At 47.8% G+C, this 24,792-nt stretch overlaps 1 protein-coding gene across 5 annotated transcripts in view; it reads left to right on the top strand.

Annotated features, from left to right (window-relative positions):
- TUB (TUB bipartite transcription factor) overlaps nucleotides 1-13,716 on the top strand; it is a 133,852-nt gene extending 120,136 nt beyond the window's left edge. For 4 of the 5 annotated variants that reach the window (XM_056554298.1, XM_056554300.1, XM_056554299.1 and 1 more), the window contains 9 exons: nucleotides 2,152-2,289; nucleotides 5,272-5,433; nucleotides 7,552-7,673; nucleotides 7,858-8,049; nucleotides 8,321-8,433; nucleotides 8,513-8,627; nucleotides 9,672-9,770; nucleotides 9,849-10,020; nucleotides 12,921-13,716. In XM_056554298.1, the coding sequence (XP_056410273.1) occupies nucleotides 2,152-2,289; nucleotides 5,272-5,433; nucleotides 7,552-7,673; nucleotides 7,858-8,049; nucleotides 8,321-8,433; nucleotides 8,513-8,627; nucleotides 9,672-9,770; nucleotides 9,849-10,020; nucleotides 12,921-13,054 (1,247 nt within the window). In that variant the 3' untranslated portion in view covers nucleotides 13,055-13,716. The remainder of the gene's footprint in view (nucleotides 1-2,151; nucleotides 2,290-5,271; nucleotides 5,434-7,551; nucleotides 7,674-7,857; nucleotides 8,050-8,320; nucleotides 8,434-8,512; nucleotides 8,628-9,671; nucleotides 9,771-9,848; nucleotides 10,021-12,920) is intronic. The other variant, XM_056554301.1, reaches the window with a different exon arrangement.
- The last annotated feature ends 11,076 nt before the right edge of the window (nucleotides 13,717-24,792 follow it).

Raw genomic sequence — 24,792 nt, 5'->3', positions numbered from 1 at the left:
TCTGTGGGATTGGCGCTGTATATAAGTGACGCTCTGTGGGATTGGCGCTGTATATAAATGGCGCTCTGTGGGAATTGGCGCTGTATATAAATGTCGCTCTGTGGGATTGGCGCTGTATATAAATGGCGTTCTGTGGGATTGGCGCTGTATATAAATGACGCTCTGTGGGATTGGCGCTGTATATAAATGGCACTCTGTGGGATTGGCGCTGTATATAAATGGCGCTCTGTAGGATTGGCGCTGTATATAAATGACGCTCTGTGGGATTGGCGCTGTATATAAATGACGCTCTGTGGGATTGGCGCTGTATATAAATGACGCTCTGTGGGATTGGCGCTGTAAATAAATGACGCTCTGTGGGATTGGCGCTGTATATAAATGGCGCTCTGTGGGATTGGCGCTGTATATAAATGATGCTTTGTGGGATTGGCGCTGTATATAAACTGCGCTCTGTGGGATTGGCGCTGTATATAAACTGCGCTCTGTGGGATTGGCGCTGTATATAAATGACGCTCTGTGGGATTGGCCCTGTATATAAATGACGCTCTGTGGGATTGGCGCTGTATATAAACTGCGCTCTGTGGGATTGGCGCTGTATATAAATGGCACTCTGTGGGATTGGCGCTGTATATAACCTGCGCTCTGTGGGATTGGCGCTGTATATAAATGACGCTCTGTGGGATTGGCGCTGTATATAAACTGCGCTCTGTAGGATTGGCGCTGTATATAAATGACGCTCTGTGGGATTGGCGCTGTATATAAATGGCGCTCTGTGGGATTGGCGCTGTATATAAACTGCGCTCTGTGGGATTGGCGCTGTATATAAATGACGCTCTGTGGGATTGGCGCTGTATATAAACTGCGCTCTGTGGGATTGGTGCTGTATATAAATGGCGCTCTGTAGGATTGGCGCTGTATATAAATGACGCTCTGTGGGATTGGCGCTGTATATAAATGGCGCTCTGTGGGATTGGCGCTGTATATAAATGGCGCTCTGTAGGATTGGCGCTGTATATAAATGGCGCTCGGTGGGATTGGCGCTGTATATAAATGGCGCTCTGTGGGATTGGCGCTGTATATAAATGGCACTCTGTAGGATTGGCGCTGTATATAAATGGTGCTCTGTAGGATTGGCGCTGTATATAAATGACGCTCTGTGGGATTGGCGCTGTATATAAATGACGCTCTGTGGGATTGGCGCTGTATATAAATGACGCTCTGTGGGATTGGTGCTGTATATAAATGGCGCTCTGTGGGATTGGCGCTGTATATAAATGACGCTCTGTGGGATTGGCGCTGTATATAAACTGCGCTCTGTGGGATTGGCGCTGTATATAAACTGCGCTCTGTGGGATTGGCGCTGTATATAAATGACGCTCTGTGGGATTGGCGCTGTATATAAATGACGCTCTGTGGGATTGGCGCTGTATATAACCTGCGCTCTGTGGGATTGGTGCTGTATATAAATGGCGCTCTGTAGGATTGGCGCTGTATATAAATGACGCTCTGTGGGATTGGCGCTGTATATAAATGGCGCTCTGTGGGATTGGCGCTGTATATAAATGGCGCTCTGTGGGATTGGCGCTGTATATAAATGGCGCTCTGTGGGATTGGTGCTGTATATAAATGGCGCTCTGTAGGATTGGCGCTGTATATAAATGGCGCTCTGTGGGATTGGCGCTGTATATAAATGGCACTCTGTGGGATTGGCGCTGTATATAAATGACGCTCTGTGGGATTGGCGCTGTATATAAATGGCGCTCTGTGGGATTGGCGCTGTATATAAATGGCGCTCTGTGGGATTGGCGCTGTATATAAATGGCGCTCTGTGGGATTGGCGCTGTATATAAATGGCGCTCTGTGGGATTGGCGCTGTATATAAATGACGCTCTGTGGGATTGGTGCTGTATATAAATGGCGCTCTGTGGGATTGGCACTGTATATAAATGGCGCTCTGTAGGATTGGCGCTGTATATAAATGGCGCTCTGTAGGATTGGCGCTGTATATAAATGGCGCTCTGTGGGATTGGCGCTGTATTTGCAGTAGGTGCAGAGTTTTCCATATTCAGATGAATGAGAGGATTGTGGGCGCAGTGGTGACCGCGGTGTAACGCCATTTCTCTCTTTTTCCTCGCCGTTCGCCCCGAGCAGTGCAGGAGGCTGAGCAGGAGGACACGCAGGTGGCGACTGAAGCTCAACCGCCAAAATCTACTAAAAAGAACAAGGCGGCCGCCGCTGCCAGTTGCCCGTCTGGCAGCGCCAGGAAAGAGAGAAAAGGAAAGCAGAAAGGTCAGATGCATGACGCCCCCTGCATGTGACCCCGCACAGCTGCATGACCCCCAGAGCATGACCCCCGCCCTGCACCAGAGGATCTGCCAGTCCTTGTGTTACATTGTGGCCCCTTGGATGGTCACGGGACCTCAGAGCAGAACTCCCAATTCTGTGCACGTGCCCCTCTGTATACCCTGGTCATGTGACATCAGCCGCCAGCATGCAGGGTCTTGTGTGTGATGTGTTCATTATAGGAAAGGGAATTTACAATTCTATATCTTATTATTATTATTACTATTTATTTCATGTTATCATGGTATTATGTATTCTTGATTATTAATTAGTATATTTTTATATAGATTATTATTATTATATTTGTTTTATATCACTATTTAGTATTATTTTGTTATAATTATTTTACTTTATTTTATTTACAATTTTATATCATTATTATTATTATTTCATTTCATTTTATCATGGTATTATGTATTCTAGATTATTAATTAGTATATTTTTATATAAATTATTATTATTATATTTGTTTTATATCACTATATTTAGTATTATTTTGTTATAATTATTTTACTTTATTTTATTTACAATTTTATATCATTATTATTATTATTTCATTTCATTTTATCATGGTATTATGTATTCTAGATTATTATATTTAGTATTTGTTTTTTTATACATCATTATTATTTATTATCATTTTATTTTATATTACTATATTTAGTATTTTATTATGTGTTCTTGCTATTATAATTTTTTTCCTTTATCACCATATCCCCTCCTGTTATTGTTTTAGATCATATTAGTAATTATTATATTATATTATGTAAAATTATCACCATCATCATTATTATTTTTTAATCATTTTATTTATTTATGAATTTATTTATTCTATATTATATATTTTTTTAACTTTATTGTATCTATTGCAATAGACTATGATTGTTGTTGCTGTTATTACTGTCATTATTATTTGGTTAGTAATTTTTTTTTATTTTTTTTTATTTTTTTAGGATCTTATTTGTTCTGTAATAAATTTATTTATTTAAATTACTATTTCAGTTTATTACTTTATCAATAATTTTAAATTATTATGTTCAGTATTTTAGGTTGTTATTATCATCACCATTATTTTATGCAGTTTTATCTCCATGTGATGGCGTCTATATAATCCTAATATCACTGGACACCTTGACGTCTTTCCCTTTTTTCTGCAGTCCTATGATACACTGCTCAAAAAATGAAAGTGAACCCTGTGATAACACATCGTAGATCTGAATGAACTAATCGTATGAAATCCTTTCCTCTTTACATAGTTGAATTCGCTGACAACAAAATCACCAAAAATTATCAATGGAAATCATTAACCCCTGGAGGTCTGGATATGGAGTCACCCTCAAAATCACAGAGGAAAACCCCACTACAGGCTGATCCAACTTTATGTAATGTCCTTAATACAAGTCCCAATGAGGCTCAGTAGTGTGTGTGGCCTCCACGTGCCCGTATGACCTCCCCGCCTGGGCATGCTCCTGATGAGGTGGAGGATGGTCTCCTGAGGGATGTCCTCCCAGACCTGGACTAAAGCCTCCGCCAACTCCTGGACAGTCTGTGGTGGATGGAGTGAGACGTCCCAGATGTGCTCAATCGGATTCAGGGGAACGGGCGGCCAGTCCATAGCATCAATGTCTTCCTCTTGTAGGAACTGCTGACACACTCCAGCCACATGAGGTCTAGCATTGTCTTGTATTAGGAGGAACCCAACCGCACCAGCATATGGTCTCACAAGGGGTCTGAGGGTCTCATCTCGGTGCCTAATGGCAGTCAGGCTACCTCTGGCAAGAACATGGAGGGCTGTGCGGCCCCCCTAAGAAATGCCACCCCACACCATTACTGACCCACCGCCAAACCGGTCATGCTGGAGGATGTTGCAGGCAGCAGAACGTTCTCCACGGCGTCTCCAGACTCTGTCACGTCTGTCACATGTGCTCAGTGTGAACCTGCTTTCATCTGTGAAGAGCACAGGGCGTCAGTGGTGAATTTGCCAATCTTGGTGTTCTCTGCAAATGCCAAATGTCCTGCACGGTGTTGGGCTGTAAGCACAACCCCCACCTGTGGACGCCCTCATACCACCCTCATGGAGTCTGTTTCTGACCGTTTGAGTGGACACATGCACATTTGTGTCCTGCTGGAGGTCATTTTGCAGGGCTCTGGCCGTGCTCCTCCTGCTCCTCCTTACACAATGGCGGAGGTAGCGGTCCTGCTGCTGGGTTGTTGCCCTCCTACGGCCTCCTCCACGTCTCCTGATGTACTGGCCTGTCTCCTGGTAGCGCCTCCATGCTCTGGACACTACGCTGACAGACACAACAAACCTTCTTGTCACAGCTCGCATTGATGTGCCATCCTGGATGAGCTGCACTACCTGAGCCACTTGTGTGGGTTGTAGACTCCTTCTCATGCTACCACTAGAGTGAAAGCACCGCCAGCATTCAAAAGTGACCAAAACATCAGCCAGGAAGCATAGGAACTGAGAAGTGGTCTGTGGTCACCACCTGCAGAACCACTCCTTTATTGGGGACGTCTTGCTAATTGCCTATAATTTCCACGTGTTGTCTGTTCCATGTGAAATTGATTGTCAATCAGTGTTCTTCCTGAGTGGACAGTGGGATCTCACACAAGTGTCAGTGACTTGGAGTCACATTGTGTTGGTTGTGTTCACTTTATTATTTTAAGCAGTGTACAAGCAGGGGGTCCTCCAACCTGTGGCCCTCCAGCTGCTGCAGAACTATAAGTCCCAGCATGCTGAGCCCCGGATGTGGTGGTGTCGATGTGATTTGTTCGGCTCTTCTGCACAGGACTGTAGATGTAGTGTTATTTAGGGGCCTGTGGTAGAGATTGAGCTCTGGGCCCCGGAGCCGTCCGCAGTGATGATGGGTTGTTGTGCCGCGGTACATGGTCTATTGGGTCACTGCCAGGTCTCTGCCCCCTCAGGTATCGATGGCCCCGCGGCTGCTTTCCAGGACGAGGCTGCGGACACTGGAAGTCACGTCCAGATCCTCACAGTCGGTCAGTCCAACCACGAGGAGGACGAGGGGGAAACAGCAGCCACCAGCCAGAGCAAGCAGGACCTGAGGATGACCATGCAGAAGAAAGGTGGGCACTGCTGCAGGGGTACGGGGGGCAGGAGTCATAGGTCCTCAGGGACAATGTAGTGGGGCCGAGATGTTGATTTCTACATGCTGATTCGTGAACCAGCACTGGTCTCCTCACTTGATGTTGACCCCTGGGCCGGCACTGGTCTCCTCACTTGATGTTGACTCCTGGGCCGGCACTGGTCTCCTCATTTGTTGTTGACTCCTGGGCCGGCACTGGTCTCCTCACTTGTTGTTGACTCCTGGGCCGGCACTGGTCTCCTCACTTGATGTTGACTCCTGGGCCGACACTGGTCTCCTCACTTGATGTTGACCCCTAGGCCAGCACTGGTGACCTCACTTGATGTTGATTCCTGGGCCGGCACTGGTCTCCTCACTTGATGTTGACCCCTAGGCCAGCACTGGTGACCTCACTTGATGTTGATTCCTGGACTGGCACTGGTCTCCTCACTTGATGTTGACCCCTGGGCCGGCACTGGTCTCCTCACTTGATGTTGACTCCTGGGCCGGCACTGGTCTCCTCACTTGATGTTGACTCCTGGGCCAGCACTGGTGACCTCACTTGATGTTGACTCCTGGGCCGGCACTGGTCTCCTCAGTTGATGTTGACCCCTAGGCCAGCACTGGTGACCTCACTTGATGTTGACTCCTGGGCCGGCACTGGTCTCCTCACTTGATGTTGACTCCTGGGCCGGCACTGGTCTCCTCACTTGATGTTGACTCCTGGGCCAGCACTGGTGACCTCACTTGATGTTGACTCCTGGGCCGGCACTGGTCTCCTCACTTGATGTTGACTCCTGGGCCGGCACTGGTCTCCTCACTTGATGTTGACTCCTGGGCTGGCACTGGTCTCCTCACTTGATGTTGACTCCTGGGCTGGCACTGGTCTCCTCACTTGATGTTGACTCCTGGGCTTGCACTGGTCTCCTCACTTGATGTTGACCCTTGGGCTGGCACTGGTCTCCTCACTTGATATGGACTCTTGGGCCGGCACTGGTCTCCTCACTTGATATGGACTCCTGGGCCGGCACTGGTCTCCTCACTTGATGTTGACTCCTGGGCCAGCACTGGTGACCTCACTTGATGTTGACTCCTGGGCCGGCACTGGTCTCCTCAATTGATGTTGACTCCTGGGCCGGCACTGGTCTCCTCACTTGATATGGACTCCTGGGCCGGCACTAGTTTCCTCACTTGATATGGACTCCTGGGCCGGCACTGGTCTCCTCACTTGATATGGACTCCTGGGCCGGCACTGGTCTCCTCACTTGATATGGACTCATGGGCCGGCACTGGTCTCCTCATTTGATGTTGACCCCTAGGCCAGCACTGGTGACCTCACTTGATGTTGATTCCTGGACTGGCGCAGGTCTCCTCACTTGATATGGACTCCTGGGCCGTCACTGGTAACCTCACTTGATGTTGACTCCTGGGCCGGCACTGGTCTCCTCACTTTTTGTTGACTCCTGGGCCGGAAATGGTCTCCTCACTTGATGTTGACCCCTGGGCTGGCACTGGTTTCCTCACTTGATGTTGACTCCTGGGCCGGCACTGGTCTCCTCACTTTTTGTTGACTCCTGGGCCGGAAATGGTCTCCTCACTTGATGTTGACCCCTGGGCTGGCACTGGTTTCCTCACTTGATGTTGACCCCTGGGCTGGCACTGGTTTCCTCACTTGATGTTGATTCCTGGACTGGCACTGGCCTCCTCACTTGATGTTGACCCCTGGACTGGCACTGGTCTCCTCACTTGATATGGACTCATGGGCCGGCACTGGTCTCCTCACTGGTCTCCTCACTTGATGTTGACCCCTAGGCCAGCACTGGTGACATCACTTGATGTTGACCCCTGGGCTGGCACTGGTCTCCTCACTTGATATGGACTCCTGCGCCGGCACTGGTCACCTCACTTGATGTTGACTCCTGGGCCGGCACTGGTCTCCTCACTTGATGTTGACTCCTGGGCCAGCACTGGTCTCCTCACTTGATGTTGACTCCTGGGCTGGCACTGGTCACTTCACTTGATGTTGACTCCTGGGCCGGCACTGGTCTCCTCACTTGATGTTGACTCCTGGGCCGGCACTGGTCACCTCAGTTGACATTGTATTTACCGCCATCCACAGGAATATCCAGCAGCATGAACTTCGATGAGGAGGAAGATGAGGAGGATGAGGACAGCTCCAGTTCTTCTCAGATGAACAGTAACACCCGACCGGGCTCGGCCACCAGCAAGAAATCCAATAAGGTCGGTCACTTCCCAACCATGGGGGGTGTAGTTGGGAGTTGTAGTCTGTATGTCAGATTATGGTCACAGGGGGGGGGAGAACATCGAGATATAATATCATTGCAGATTTGTAGGACATTCAGGATCTGTAAAAATCTGGGTGACCGCACCCTATGGCACTGAAAGTGTAACCCTTCATCTGCAGGAGACGGCGTCTGCCCCCAGCCCCTCCAACAATGAGCCATCCATCGATGTAGAAGATCTGGAGGAGTTTTCCATGCGGCCGGCCCCTCAGGGGGTCACCATCAAGTGCAGGATTACCAGAGACAAGAAGGGCATGGACCGGGGCATGTACCCCACCTACTACCTGCACCTGGAGCGGGAGGACGGTAAAAAGGTCAAAATGACATCAATTTCCAGAAAACATGATGTTGACTCCTGCCCTTACTGTAAAGAACCCTTCCCAGTACAGTTGAAAATTATAGGGTCACACGTAGAGTGATGAACATTGACCAACATCCAATCATTTTGCTTATGATTGGTTCTTTACAACTCTGATCAGCTTTAGACATGCTGCTCTTACTGTAAAGACGCCTTCCCTCCTTCCCCTAGGCTGCACTACCAGACACTGCCACCAACCTAAATGGCGACATTTTTGATATTTCCAGGTTTTTCTATTGGCCGGAAGAAAACGGAAGAAGAGTAAAACCTCGAATTACCTCATCTCCATCGACCCCACCGACCTGTCCCGGGGAGGAGAAAGTTTTATCGGCAAACTACGGTAATGATGGCGCCGCTCGGCCGTAACCGCCACGTAAGTGTCACGTACATAGCAATAATCACACGGCCGCTCGCCGCAGGTCCAACCTGATGGGAACCAAGTTCACTGTCTACGACAGCGGCGTCAATCCGGTGAAGACGTCCTCCAGCCTGGAAGCCAGCAACCTACGGCAGGAACTCGCAGCCATCTGCTATGTGAGTGTCACCGTACTCTGCTTGCTGGCAGTGAATGGAAACCTTCATTACTGACACATAGTCCTGCACATAGTCCTGCACAAACCTCTCCTGGACTGATACATTCACCTGATACACTGTAACAGTATTTAATTACTCAGGAGAAATGCCGCCACACAGTGCACAGACCAATCCAGTAAAGCAGTGCTTCCCAACCAGGGTGCCTCCAGCTGTTGCAAAACTAAAACTACTATGGTAAAAAGGTCAAAATGACATCAATTCCCCCCCCCCCCCCCAAAAAAAAACAGCACCCCCTGCATGGTGGAAGTGATTGTTGTGATAAATTTTTTTATTGGTGGGAGCTCTTCTTCCCTTACTGTAAAGAATCCTTCCCTGTTCTATTCTCTCATTGGTCAGAACTATTCATTTTAGGATCACAGACAATATGATGAACATCAACAAGAATCTAATAATTAGGCTCGTGATTTGTTTTTGTTTTTTTTACATATATTGCTAGAAGTACTGCCTTTACTGCAAAGAATCCTTCCCTGTACTATGGTCTTATTGATCGAAATCATTCATTTTTGGGCCACAGACAAAATGTATGAATGTTGATGAAAACCTAATAATTTGGCTTAAGATTTATTCTTTACATCTAAAGCAGTGTTTCTCAACCAGGGTGCCTCCAGTTGTTGCAAAACTACAACTCCCATCATGCCCGGACAGCCTTCGGCTGTCCGGGCATGCTGGGAGTTGTAGTTTTGTAACAACTGAAGGCCCCCTGGTTGGGAAACACTGATCTAAGGCTATGGAAGTGGTAACTTTACTGTAAAGAATCCTTCCCTGTACTATTGTCATTTTAGGATTATATACAAAATGATGAACATTCATAAAAACCGGACATGCTGGGAGTTGTAGTTTTTCAACAGCTGGAGGCACCCTAGTTTGGAGGCACTGCGGTAAAGTGTGAACGAACAGCTCCACCTGCAGGCCACTGGGGGGATTTCATCTGTCGGATAATATTTGGCGCATCCGTCTGATCTCACGAATTTTCTTGGTCTTTAGGAAACCAATGTCTTAGGGTTTAAGGGCCCCCGGAAGATGAGCGTCATCATCCCCGGCATGAACATGGACCACGAGAGAGTCTCCATACGACCGCGCAACGTGAGTCCGTGACCCGGAGCCGCCCACATTTCCTTCCCACCACAAATTCTAGGAACCTTAGTTGTTACTTTGTTGCAGGAGCACGAAACGCTTCTCTCCCGATGGCAGAACAAGAACACGGAGAGCGTCATCGAGCTGCACAACAAGACGCCCGTCTGGAACGACGACACCCAGTCCTACGTCCTGAACTTCCACGGCCGCGTGACACAGGCGTCTGTCAAGAACTTTCAGATTATACATGACAACGACCGTAAGGGGTTTTCTATCATCCTCCAGAGCTGCACTCACTATTCTGCTGTTACATCATGTCTCATCCTCCAGAGCTGCACTCACTGTTCTGCTGTTACATCATGTCTTATCCTCCAGAGCTGCACTCACTGTTCTGCTGTTACATGTCTCTTCCTCCAGAGCTGCACTCACTGTTCTGCTGTAACATCATGTCTCATCCTCCAGAGCTGCACTCACTGTTCTGCTGTAACATCATGTCTCATCCTCCAGAGCTGCACTCACTGTTCTGCTGTTACATCATGTCTCATCCTCCAGAGCTGCACTCACTGTTCTGCTGTTACATCATGTCTCATCCTCCAGAGCTGCACTCACTGTTCTGCTGTTACACATGTCTTATCCTCCAGAGCTGCACTCACTGTTCTGCTGTAACATCATGTCTCATCCTCCAGAGCTGCTCTCACTGTTCTGCTGTAACATCATGTCTCATCCTCCAGAGCTGCACTCACTGTTCTGCTGTAACATCATGTCTCATCCTCCAGAGCTGCACTCACTGTTCTGCTGTTACATCATGTCTCATCCTCCAGAGCTGCACTCACTGTTCTGCTGTTACATCATGTCTTATCCTCCAGAGCTGCACTCACTGTTCTGCTGTTACATCATGTCTCATCCTCCAGAGCTGCAATCACTATTCTGCTGTTACATCATGTCTTATCCTCCAGAGCTGCACTCACTATTCTGCTGTTACATCATGTGTTATCCTCCAGAGCTGCGCTCACTGTTCTGCTGTTACATCATGTCTCATCCTCCAGAGCTGCACTCACTATTCTGCTGTTACATCATGTCTCATCCTCCAGAGCTGCACTCACTATTCTGCTGTTACATCATGTCTTATCCTCCAGAGCTGCACTCACTATTCTGCTGTTCCATCCTGTCTTCATCTCCAGAGCTGCGCTCACTATTCTGCTGTTCCATCCTTTCTTCTTCTCCAGAGCTGCGCTCACTATTCTGCTGTTCCATCATGTCTTCTCCTCCAGAGCTGCACTCACTATTCTGCTGTTACATCCTGTCTTACCCTCCAGAGCTGCACTCACTATTCTGCTTTTACATCATGTCTTAACCTCCAGAGCTGCACTCAATATTCTGCTGTTCCATCATTTCTTATCCTCCAGAGCTGCACTCACTATTCTGCTGTTACATCCTGTCTTCTCCTCCAGAGCTGCACTCACTGTTCTGCTGTAACATCATGTCTCATCCTCCAGAGCTGCACTCACTGTTCTGCTGTAACATCATGTCTCATCCTCCAGAGCTGCACTCACTGTTCTGCTGTAACATCATGTCTCATCCTCCAGAGCTGCACTCACTGTTCTGCTGTTACATAATGTCTTATCCTCCAGAGCTGCACTCACTATTCTGCTGTTACATCCTGTCTTACCCTCCAGAGCTGCTCTCACTGTTCTGCTGTAACATCATGTCTCATCCTCCAGAGCTGCACTCACTATTCTGCTGTTACATCATGTCTTATCCTCCAGAGATGCACTCACTATTCTGCTGTTACATCATGTCTTATCCTCCGGAGCTGCACTCACTATTCTGCTGTTACATCATGTCTTATCCTCCAGAGCTGCACTCACTGTTCTGCTGTAACATCATGTCTCATCCTCCAGAGCTGCACTCACTGTTCTGCTGTTACATCATGTCTTATCCTCCAGAGCTGCACTCACTGTTCTGCTGTTACATCATGTCTCATCCTCCAGAGCTGCAATCACTATTCTGCTGTTACATCATGTCTTATCCTCCAGAGCTGCACTCACTATTCTGCTGTTACATCATGTCTTATCCTCCAGAGCTGCGCTCACTGTTCTGCTGTTACATCATGTCTCATCCTCCAGAGCTGCACTCACTATTCTGCTGTTACATCATGTCTTCATCTCCAGAGCTGCGCTCACTATTCTGCTGTTACATCATGTCTTCTCCTCCAGAGCTGCACTCACTATTCTGCTGTTCCATCATGTCTTCTCCTCCAGAGCTGCACTCACTATTCTGCTGTTACATCCTGTCTTACCCTCCAGAGCTGCACTCACTATTCTACTGTAACATCATGTCTTATCCCCCAGAGCTGCACTCGCTATTCTGCTTTTACATCATGTCTTAACCTCCAGAGCTGCACTCAATATTCTGCTGTTCCATCATTTCTTATCCCCCAGAGCTGCACTCACTATTCTGCTGTTACATCCTGTCTTCTCCTCCAGAGCTGCACTCACTATTCTGCTGTTCCCTCAGAGCTGCACTCACTATTCTGCTGTTACATCATGTCTTATCCTCCAGAGCTGCACTCACTATTCTGCTGTTATATCGTGTCTTATCCTCCAGAGCTGCGCTCACTATTCTGCTGTTCCATCCTGTCTTCATCTCCAGAGCTGTGCTCACTATTCTGCTGTTCCATCCTTTCTTCTTCTCCAGAGCTGCGCTCACTATTCTGCTGTTCCATCATGTCTTCTCCTCCAGAGCTGCACTCACTATTCTGCTGTTACATCCTGTCTTACCCTCCAGAGCTGCACTCACTATTCTGCTTTTACATCATGTCTTAACCTCCAGAGCTGCACTCAATATTCTGCTGTTCCATCATTTCTTATCCTCCAGAGCTGCACTCACTATTCTGCTGTTACATCCTGTCTTCTCCTCCAGAGCTGCACTCACTATTCTGCTGTTCCCTCAGAGCTGCACTCACTATTCTGCTGTTACATCATGTCTTATCCTCCAGAGCTGCACTCACTATTCTGCTGTTATATCGTGTCTTATCCTCCAGAGCTGCGCTCACTATTCTGCTGTTCCATCCTGTCTTCATCTCCAGAGTTGCACTCTCTATTCTGCTGTTCCCTCAGAGCTGCACTCACTATTCTGCTGTTCCATCCTGTCTTGCAGCTGATTACATTGTCATGCAGTTTGGTCGTGTGGCAGAAGACGTCTTCACGATGGATTATAACTACCCCATGTGCGCCCTCCAGGCCTTCGCCATTGCGCTCTCCAGCTTCGATAGTAAACTTGCCTGCGAGTAATCGCAACGCCCGCCCCAAAGTGTCTGCGGCTGCGGCCGCTCCGTGTCTCACCCTGTTTTATGGGCTGGACGATCTGTACGTTTTGTTGCGTCGCCATAAGTGGTGAGAAGCCAAGGCCGCGGGCGCCGCCGCTTTCTTCGGAGAAGTCGTCCTGTACGTTGGTGCGATGGCGGCCGAGAACTTTCCTTCCTCCGCTCACGACTCCTTTCTACAATTGTGCGAATTGTCATTTTATTTTTGTATTTGTTTTTATTGAGGCTGAAAGTGGTGGGGGAGGGGTGACGAGGTTATAACTGCCCCTCCCCCTCTTATGGTGGGGGAGGGGTGACCGGGGTTATAACTGCCCCTCCCCCTCTTATGGTAGTGGTGGGGGAGGGGTGACCGGGGTTATAACTGCCCCTCCCCTTTCATATTGATGGTGTGTATGGGGGGGATTTTCTGCTTTATATTTTAATATGAACCTAACACGATGTGTCCTGTGGCCCCCGGATCCATTTCTAGCACCCCCTCCCCCGGACTCATCTGTCTACAGAAAATCTGCAGTTACCACAACTATTATCAGGAAGCACAAACTAAAGGGGCACTCTGCACTCTGCACTCTGCCCTCTGCCCTCTGCCCTCTACACTCTGCCCTCTGCCCTCTGCCCTCTGCCCTCTACACTCTGCCCTCTACACTCTGCCCTCTGCCCTCTGCCCTCTGCTCTCTGCCCTCTACACTCTGCACTCTACACTCTGCACTCTACACTCTGCACTCTACACTCTGCCCTCTACACTCTGCTCTCTGCCCTCTACACTCTGCCCTCTGCCCTCTGCACTCTGCCCTCTGCACTCTGCACTCTACACTCTGCCCTCTACACTCTGCCCTCTGCCCTCTGCACTCTGCCCTCTGCACTCTGCACTCTGCACTCTGCCCTCTACACTCTGCCCTCTACACTCTGCCCTCTACACTCTGCCCTCTACACTCTGCCCTCTACACTCTGCCCTCTACACTCTGCCCTCTACACTCTGCACTCTGCCCTCTGCACTCTGCCCTCTGCACTCTGCCCTCTGCACTCTGCCCTCTGCACTCTGCCCTCTGCCCTCTGCACTCTGCACTCTGCACTCTGCACTCTGCCCTCTGCCCTCTGCCCTCTGCACTCTGCCCTCTGCACTCTGCCCTCTGCACTCTGCCCTCTGCACTCTGCCCTCTGCACTCTGCCCTCTGCCCTCTGCACTCTGCCCTCTGCACTCTGCCCTCTGCACTCTGCCCTCTGCACTCTGCCCTCTGCACTCTGCCCTCTGCACTCTGCCCTCTGCACTCTGCCCTCTACACTCTGCACTCTGCCCTCTGCACTCTGCCCTCTGCACTCTGCCCTCTACACTCTGCCCTCTACACTCTGCCCTCTACACTCTGCACTCTGCCCTCTGCCCTCTGCCCTCTGCACTCTGCCCTCTGCACTCTGCCCTCTGCCCTCTGCCCTCTGCCCTCTGCCCAACATGGAGAGGTGAACGGCCCCGGATAGAACCGTTTTTGTGAAGCCACAATAACATTTATGTAACAAGTTTTGGTATTTAAAGGGTTACTGCAGCCAAAATGACCTTATCCCCTGTCCACAGGATCAGTAATATGTCGCTGATCGCGGAGGGACTGACTGCTGGGACCCCCCTGATCTCTGAGCGGTAGACTGTACGCGCATCATCTATAGAAATGAAGGGAGCGCGTCCAGTCTAGCGGTAGATCCCACGCGCTTCTCACTGGGCGAGGCGGGGTCCCGTTCGGGGATCGTGGGGGTCACTGAGGTCGCCCCCCCCCCTGCGATCAGCTACTTATAAGTTAGTTTTGGCTGCAGTGACCCTTTAAAGTTCCGGTGTCCAGTTCTGGAACTTTCTAATAAACTTTGTATTTCACTTCCTCAACCTTCTAAGATCTCCGCTAGATGTCAGGGAATGAAATCATGATTCACGTTCAGAATATGTTACAATGTTTGGTCTAGATCAGGGGTTTACAAACTTATTTCACCAAATTCCCCGTTTTCAGAAAACAAAAATAATCACTGCTCTGCTACACCCACATACACTGCTCTGCTACACCCACATACACTGCTCTGTTACACCCACATACACTGCTCTGCTACCCCCACACATAACTGCTGCACCCACATACACTGCTCTGCTACACCCACATACACTGCTCTGCTACACCCACATACACTGCTCTGCTACACCCACATACACTGCTCTGTTACACCCACATACACTGCTCTGCTACCCCCACACATAACTGCTGCACCCACATACACTGCTCTGCTACACCCACATACACTGCTCTGCTACACCCACATACACTGCTCTGCTACACCCACATACACTGCTCTGCTACACCCACATACACTGCTCTGCTACCCCCACACATAACTGCTGCACCCACATACACTGCTCTGCTACATCCACACATAACTGCTCTGCTACACCCACACATAACTGCTGCACCCACATACACTGCTCTGCTACACCCACATACACTGCTCTGCTACACCCACATACACTGCTCTGCTACCCCCACACATAACTGCTGCACCCACATACACTGCTCTGCTACCCCCACACATAACTGCTGCACCCACATACACTGCTCTGCTACCCCCACACATAACTGCTGCACCCACATACACTGCTCTGCTACCCCCACACATAACTGCTGCACCCACATACACTGCTCTGCTACACCCACACATAACTGCTGCACCCACATACACTGCTCTGCTACATCCACACATAACTGCTGCACCCACATACAATGCTGCACCCACATACACTGCTACACCCACATACACTGCTCTGCTTCACCCACATACACTGCTCTGCTACACCCACAGACACTGCTCTGCTACACCCACATACACTGCTCTGCTACATCCACACATAACTGCTGCACCCACATACACTGCTCTGCTACCCCCACACATAACTGCTACACCCACATATACTGCTCTGCTACATCCACACATAACTGCTCTGCTACATCCACACATAACTGCTGCACCCACATACACTGCTACACCCACATCCACTGCTATACCCACATACACTGCTCTGCTACATCCACACAAAACTGCTGCACCCACATACACTGCTCTGCTACATCCACACATAACTGCTGCACCCACATACACTGCTACACCCACATCCACTGCTATACCCACATACACTGCTCTGCTACCTCCACACATAACTGCTGCACCTATGTACATACACTGCTCTGCTACACCCACACATAACTGCTGCACCCACATACATTGCTCTGCTACATCCACACATAACTGCTGCACCTATGTACATACACTGCTCTGCTACACCCACACATAACTGCTGCACCCGCATACACTGCTCTGCTACATCCACACATAACTGCTGCACCCACATACATTGCTCTGCTACACCCACCCATAACTGCTGCACCCACATACCTTGCTCTGCTACCCTCACACATAACTGCTCCACCCACATACACTGCTCTGCTACATCCACACATAACTGCTGCACCCGCATACACTGCTCTGCTACATCCACACATAACTGCTGCACCCGCATACACTGCTCTGCTACATCCACACATAACTGCTGCACCCACATACACTGCTCTGCTACATCCACACATAACTGCTGCACCCACATACATTGCTCTGCTACACCCACCCATAACTGCTGCACCCACATACCTTGCTCTGCTACCCTCACACATAACTGCTGCACCCACATACCTTGCTCTGCTACACTCACACATAACTGCTGCACCCACATACACTGCTCTACTACACTACACATAACTGCTGCACCTATGTACATACACAGCTCTGCGACACCTACATGCACACACACAGCCCTGCTACAACTCCATACCTATTGATTTTAATAAAAAATGATTCCCTGCACCCGTGTAATATTTATTCCAGTGGTTTCCCAACCGGTGTACCTCCAGCTGTTGTGAAACTACAGCTCCCTGCATTCCAAAGGCTGGCTGGGCATGCTGGGAGTTGTAGTGTTGCAACAGCTGGAGGCCCCCTGGTTGGGAATCACTGATCTCCTCTTTAGTCCTGGTCTTTCTAGCTGACCTCACCTGAACTGACACAGTGTAACGAAAACCTCATGAAAGGAGAAATTTGTGCTGCTCTATTGGGCACAATGATACAATGTAACAAACCTTTGAATGGCACAATGGTTCTGTACACTGACAGCAAACAGAGATCTTAAAAATGGTGAAAAACGGAAACAAGAAGCTTTTCTGAGATGGACCCTGCGCAGGACGGCTTGGGATGATCGGGGGAGGGGTGAATGAAGCTGCAGAGCAGAACTCTGGACGGGACCGGCGTCTCCTCCCATTGGATCCGTCTTATTTTTTTAATGAATTTAAATTATTTATTTTTCTATTTTTCTCCCCAGATTCTGGATTATTTCTCCGGTCGGTTTTATTTGCCTGAATGCTGAGTCTTCAGCAGCAGAAAATGATAGACTCCGCCTCCAGGGCACCTATGATTACACCCTAGTGACCTCTACAGGTGGAGTCTGGGATTACTGTCTAGTGACCTCTACAGGTGGAGTCTGGGATTACACCCTAGTGACCTCTACAGGTAGAGTCTTTGATTACACCCTAGTGACCTCTACAGGTGGAGTCTGGGATTACACCCTAGTGACCTCTACAGGTGGAGTCTGGGATTACTGTCTAGTGACCTCTACGAGTGGAGTCTGGGATTACTGTCTAGTGGCCTCTACAGGTGGAGTCTAGGATTACACCCTAGTGACCTCTACAGGTGGAGTCTGGGATTACTCCCTAGTGACCTCTACAGGTAGAGTCTGGGATTACTGTCTAGTGACCTCTACGAGTGGAGTCTGGGATTACAGTCTAGTGACCTCTACAGGTGGAGTCTGGGATTACTGTCTAGTGGCCTCTACAGGTGGAGTCTAGGATTACACCCTAGTGACCTCTACAGGTGGAGTCTGGGATTACACCCTAGTGACCTCTACAGGTGGAGTCTGGGATTACTGTCTAGTGACCTCTACAGGTGGAGTCTGGGATTACACCCTAGTGACCTCTACAGGTGGAGTCTGGGATTACACCCTAGTGACCTCTACAGGTGGAGTCTGGGATTACACCCTAGGGACCTCTACAGGTGGAGTCTGGGATTACACCCTAGGGACCTCTACAGGTGGAGTCTGGGATTACACCCTAGGGACCTCTACAGGTGGAGTCTGGGATTACACCCTAGTGACCTCTACAGGTGGAGTCTGGGATTACACCCTAGGGACCTCTACAGGTGGAGTCTGGGATTACACCCTAGTGACCTTTACAGGTGGAGTCTGGGATTACACCCTAGTGACCTTTACAGGTGGAGTCTGGGATTACACCCTAGTGACCTCTACAGGTGGAGTCTGGGATTACTGTCTAGTGACCTCTACAGGTGGAGTCTGGGATTACACCCTAGTGACCTCTACAGGTGGAGTCTGGGATTACACCCTAGTGACCTCTACAGGTGGAGTCTGGGATTACACCCTAGTGACCTCTACAGGTGGAGTCTAGGATTACACCCTAGTGACCTCTACAGGTGGAGACTGGGATTACACCCTAGTGACCTCTACAGGTGGAGTCTGGGATTACTGTCTAGTGACCTCTACGGGTGGAGTCTGGGATTACTGTCTAGTGACCTCTACGGGTGGAGTCTGGGATTACTGTCTAGTGACCTCTACAGGTGGAGTCTAGGATTACACCCTAGTGACCTCTACAGGTGGAGTCTGGGATTACACCCTAGTGACCTCTACAGGTGGAGTCTGGGATTACACCCTAGTGACCTCTACAGGTGGAGTCTGGGATTACACCCTAGTGACCTCTACAGGTGGAGTCTGGGATTACACCCTAGTGACCTCTACAGGTGGAGTCTGGGATTACACCCTAGTGACCTCTACAGGTGGAGTCTGGGATTACTCCCTAGTGACCTCTACAGGTGGAGTCTGGGATTACACCCTTGTGACCTCTACAGGTGGAGTCTGGGATTACACCCTAGTGACCTCTACAGGTGGAGTCTGGGATTACACCCTAGTGACCTCTACATGTGGAGTCTGGGATTACACCCTAGTGACCTCTACAGGTGGAGACTGGGATTACACCCTAGTGACCTCTACGGGTGGAGTCTGGGATTACTGTCTAGTGACCTCTACAGGTGGAGTCTTGGATTACACCCTAGTGACCTCTACGGGTGGAGTCTGGGATTACTGTCTAGTGACCTCTACGGGTGGAGTCTGGGATTACTGTCTAGTGACCTCTACAGGTGGAGTCTGGGATTACACCCTAGTGACCTCTACAGGTGGAGTCTGGGATTACACCCTAGTGACCTCTACAGGTGGAGTCTGGGATTACACCCTAGTGACCTCTACATGTGGAGTCTGGGATTACACCCTAGTGACCTCTACAGGTGGAGACTGGGATTACACCCTAGTGACCTCTACGGGTGGAGTCTGGGATTACTGTCTAGTGACCTCTACAGGTGGAGTCTTGGATTACACCCTAGTGACCTCTACGGGTGGAGTCTGGGATTACTGTCTAGTGACCTCTACGGGTGGAGTCTGGGATTACTGTCTAGTGACCTCTACGGGTGGAGTCTGGGATTACTGTCTAGTGACCTCTACAGGTGGAGTCTAGGATTACACCCTAGTGACCTCTACAGGTGGAGTCTGGGATTACACCCTAGTGACCTCTACAGGTGGAGTCTGGGATTACTGTCTAGTGACCTCTACAGGTGGAGTCTGGGATTACACCCTAGTGACCTCTACAGGTGGAGTCTGGGATTACACCCTAGTGACCTCTACAGGTGGAGTCTGGGATTACACCCTAGTGACCTCTACAGGTGGAGTCTGGGATTACACCCTAGTGACCTCTACAGGTGGAGTCTGGGATTACACCCTAGTGACCTCTACAGGTGGAGTCTGGGATTACACCCTAGTGACCTCTACAGGTGGAGTCTGGGATTACACCCTAGTGACCTCTACAGGTGGAGTCTGGGATTACACCCTAGTGACCTCTACAGGTGGAGTCTGGGATTACACCCTAGTGACCTCTACAGGTGGAGTCTGGGATTGCTCATTTTACACATTTACTCCTTGCTCCACCCAGAGGCCACTTCTAGAAGCACAGGACTGTATGTAGAGGTCGCCCCTGAGCACGGGGATGTCTGGCAGCGCCTCCAGGTCATCTAGAGAACACGGACTCCAGTTCCAGCGCTGCGGTTTATACACCGGTCTATAATTTTCAGATGGTTCACTAACATTGAAGGCTGACGTGTTTCCATTCTGCTCGACCCTTAGTCAGACCACTCCTGCCGTGTCCCGTTTATGCCGCACGCTGGAGCTGGATTCAGGCCGTTTTACGCCACCAGGAATATTTTTTTGGGACGATCCCCATTGGTCCGAGCCGACCCCCCCCCCTTGCGCCTTTGTTCCGCGCGTTCTGTTACGTTTTTCCTTCTTCCTGTGTTTCTTCTTTGCGCCGCAGTCACCGCTAATTTCTCGTGACGTTCTGTATTCTGATTTCTCCTGTTAACTCTTTACTGACCGGGGGCCTCAACAGATGAAATCGCCTTTAATATACGCAAAACTTTTTTTTGCAACTGTAAAGAGGACGACGAAGTGTATTATATATTAAAAGAGAATATCTGGCCCGGTCGTCTGTGTGCAATTACTATTCTCAGAGGTCCCTCCCCCAAGGGTCATGTGACCACAGACCTGCAGTCCTATGTAACACCACAGATAACACAGCGATAACTCTCTGAGTACAGATAATGTATAGATGTGACCTGCAGTCCTATGTAACACCACAGATAACACATTGATAACTCTCTGAGTACTGATAATGTATAGATGTGAACTGCAGTCCTATGTAACACCACAGATCACAGTGATAACTCTCTGAGTACAGATAATGTATAGATGTGACCTGCAGTCCTATGTAACACCACAGATCACAGTGATAACTCTCTGAGTACAGATAATGTATAGATGTGACCTGCAGTCCTATGTAACACCAGAGATAACAGTGATAACTCTCTGAGTACAGATAATGTATAGATGTGACCTGCAGTCCTATGTAACACCACAGATAACAGTGATAACTCCCTGAGTACAGATAATGTATAGATGTGAACTGCAGTCCTATGTAACACCACAGATCACAGTGATAACTCTCTGAGTACAGATAATGTATAGATGTGACCTGCAGTCCTATGTAACACCACAGATCACAGTGATAACTCTCTGAGTACAGATAATGTATAGATGTGACCTGCAGTCCTATGTAACACCAGAGATAACAGTGATAACTCTCTGAGTACAGATAATGTATAGATGTGACCTGCAGTCCTATGTAACACCACAGATAACAGTGATAACTCTCTGAGTACAGATAATGTATAGATGTGACCTGCAGTCCTATGTAACACCACAGATCACAGTGATAACTCTCTGAGTACAGATAATGTATAGATGTGACCTGCAGTCCTATGTAACACCACAGATCACAGTGATAACTCTCTGAGTACAGATAATGTATAGATATGACCTGCAGTCCTATGTAACACCACAGATAACACAGTGATAACTCTCTGAGTACAGATAATGTATAGATGTGACCTGCAGTCCTATGTAACACCACAGATCACAGTGATAACTCTCTGAGTACAGATAATGTATAGATGTGACCTGCAGTTCTATGTAACACCACAGATAACAGTGATAACTCTCTGAGTACAGATAATGTATAGATGTGACCTGCAGTCCTATGTAACACCACAGATAACACAGTGATAACTCTCTGAGTACAGATAATGTATAGATGTGACCTGCAGTCCTATGTAACACCACAGATCACAGTGATAACTCTCTGAGTACAGATAATGTATAGATGTGACCTGCAGTCCTATGTAACACCACAGATAACACAGTGATAACTCTCTGAGTACAGATAATGTATAGATGTGACCTGCAGTCCTATGTAACACCACAGATCACAGTGATAACTCTCTGAGTACAGATAATGTATAGATGTGACCTGCAGTCCTATGTAACACCACAGATAACAGTGATAACTCTGAGTACAGATAATGTATAGATGTGACCTGCAGTCCTATGTAACACCACAAATAACAGTGATAACTCTCTGAGTACAGATAATGTATAGATGTGACCTGCAGTCCTATGTAACACCACAGATAACACAGTGATAACTCTCTGAGCACAGATAATGTATAGATGTGACCTGCAGTCCTATGTAACACCACAAATAACAGTGATAACTCTCTGAGTACAGATAATGTATAGATGTGACCTGCAGTCCTATGTAACACCACAGATAACACAGTGATAACTCTCTGAGTACAGATAATGTATAGATGTGACCTGCAGTCCTATGTAACACCACAGATAACAGTGATAACTCTGAATACAGACAATGTATAGATGTGACCTGCAGTCCTATGTAACACCACAGATAACACAGTGATAACTCTCTGAGCACAGATAATGTATAGATGTGACCTGCAGTCCTATGTAACACCACAGATAACAGTGATAACTCTCTGAGTACAGATAATGTATAGATGAGACCTGCAGTCCTATGTAACACCACAGATAACAGTGATAACTCTGAGTACAGATAATGTATAGATGTGACCTGCAGTCCTATGTAACACCACAGATAACACAGTGATAACTCTCTGAGTACAGATAATGTATAGATGTGACCTGCAGTCCTATGTAACACCACAGATAATGTATAGATGAGACCTGCAGTCCTATGTAACACCACAGATAACACAGTGATAACTCTCTGAGTACAGATAATGTATAGATGTGACCTGCAGTCCTATGTAACACCACAGATAACACAGTGATAACTCTCTGAGTACAGATAATGTATAGATGTGACCTGCAGTCCTATGTAACACCACAGATAACAGTGATAACTCTCTGAGTACAGATAATGTATGGATGTGACCTGCAGTCCTATGTAACACAACAGATAACACAGTGATAACTCTCTGAGTACAGATAATGTATAGATGTGACCTGCAGTCCTATGTAACACCACAGATAACACAGTGATAACTCTCTGAGTACAGATAATGTATAGATGTGACCTGCAGTCCTATGTAACACCACAGATAACAGGGATAACTCTCTGAGTACAGATAATGTATAGATGTGTCCTGCAGTCCTATGTAACACCACAGATAACAGTGATAACTCTCTGAGTACAGATAATGTATAGATGAGACCTGCAGTCCTATGTAACACCACAGATAACAGTGATAACTCTCTGAGTACAGATAATGTATAGATATGACCTGCAGTCCTATGTAACACCACAGATAACACAGTGATAACTCTCTGAGTACAGATAATGTATAGATGTGACCTGCAGTCCTATGTAACACCACAGATAACAGTGATATCTCTGAGTACAGATAATGTATAGAAGAGACCTGCAGTCCTATGTAACACCACAGATAACACAGTGATAACTCTCTGAGTACAGATAATGTATAGATGTGACCTGCAGTCCTATGCAACACCACAGATAACAGTGATAACTCTCTGAGTACAGATAATGTATAGATGTCACCTGCAGTCCTATGTAACACCACAGATAACACAGTGATAACTCTCTGAGTACAGATAATGTATAGATGTGACCTGCAGTCCTATGTAACACCACAGATAACACAGTGATAACTCTCTGAGTACAGATAATGTATAGATGTCACCTGCAGTCCTATGTAACACCACAGATAACAGTGATAACTCTCTGAGTACAGATAATGTATAGATGTGACCTGCAGTCCTATGTAACACCACAGATAACAGTGATAACTCTGAGTACAGATAATGTATAGATGTCACCTGCAGTCCTATGTAACACCACAGATAACACAGTGATAACTCTCTGAGTACAGATAATGTATAGATGTGACCTGCAGTCCTATGTAACACCACAGATAACAGTGATAACTCTCTGAGTACAGATAATGTATAGATGTGACCTGCAGTCCTATGTAACACCACAGATAACAGTGATAACTCTCTGAGTACAGATAATGTATAGATGTGACCTGCAGTCCTATGTAACACCACAGATAACAGTGATAACTCTCTGAGTACAGATAATGTATAGATGTGACCTGCAGTCCTATGTAACACCACAGATAACACAGTGATAACTCTCTGAGTACAGATAATGTATAGATGTGACCTGCAGTCCTATGTAACACCACAGAGAACAGTGATATCTCTCTGAGTACAGATAATGTATAGATGTGACCTGCAGTCCTATGTAACACCACAGATAACAGTGATAACTCTCTGAGTACAGATAATGTATAGATGTGACCTGCAGTCCTATGTAACACCACAGATAACAGTGATAACTCTCTGAGTACAGATAATGTATAGATGTGACCTGCAGTCCTATGTAACACCACAGATAACACAGTGATAACTCTCTGAGTACAGATAATGTATAGATGTGACCTGCAGTCCTATGTAACACTACAGATAACACAGTGATAACTCTCTGAATACAGATAATGAATAGATGTGACCTGCAGTCCTATGTAACACCACAGATAACACAGTGATAACACTCTGAGTACAGATAATGTATAGATGTGACCTGCAGTCCTATGTAACACCACAGATAACAGTGATAACTCTCTGAGTAC

Source organism: Hyla sarda, unplaced genomic scaffold (assembly GCF_029499605.1).
Source record: "Hyla sarda isolate aHylSar1 unplaced genomic scaffold, aHylSar1.hap1 scaffold_66, whole genome shotgun sequence".
Classification (NCBI taxonomy): Eukaryota; Metazoa; Chordata; class Amphibia; order Anura; family Hylidae; genus Hyla; species Hyla sarda.
The sequence above is the reverse complement of the archived record's forward strand: the minus strand, read 5'-3'. Positions and strand labels throughout refer to the sequence as shown.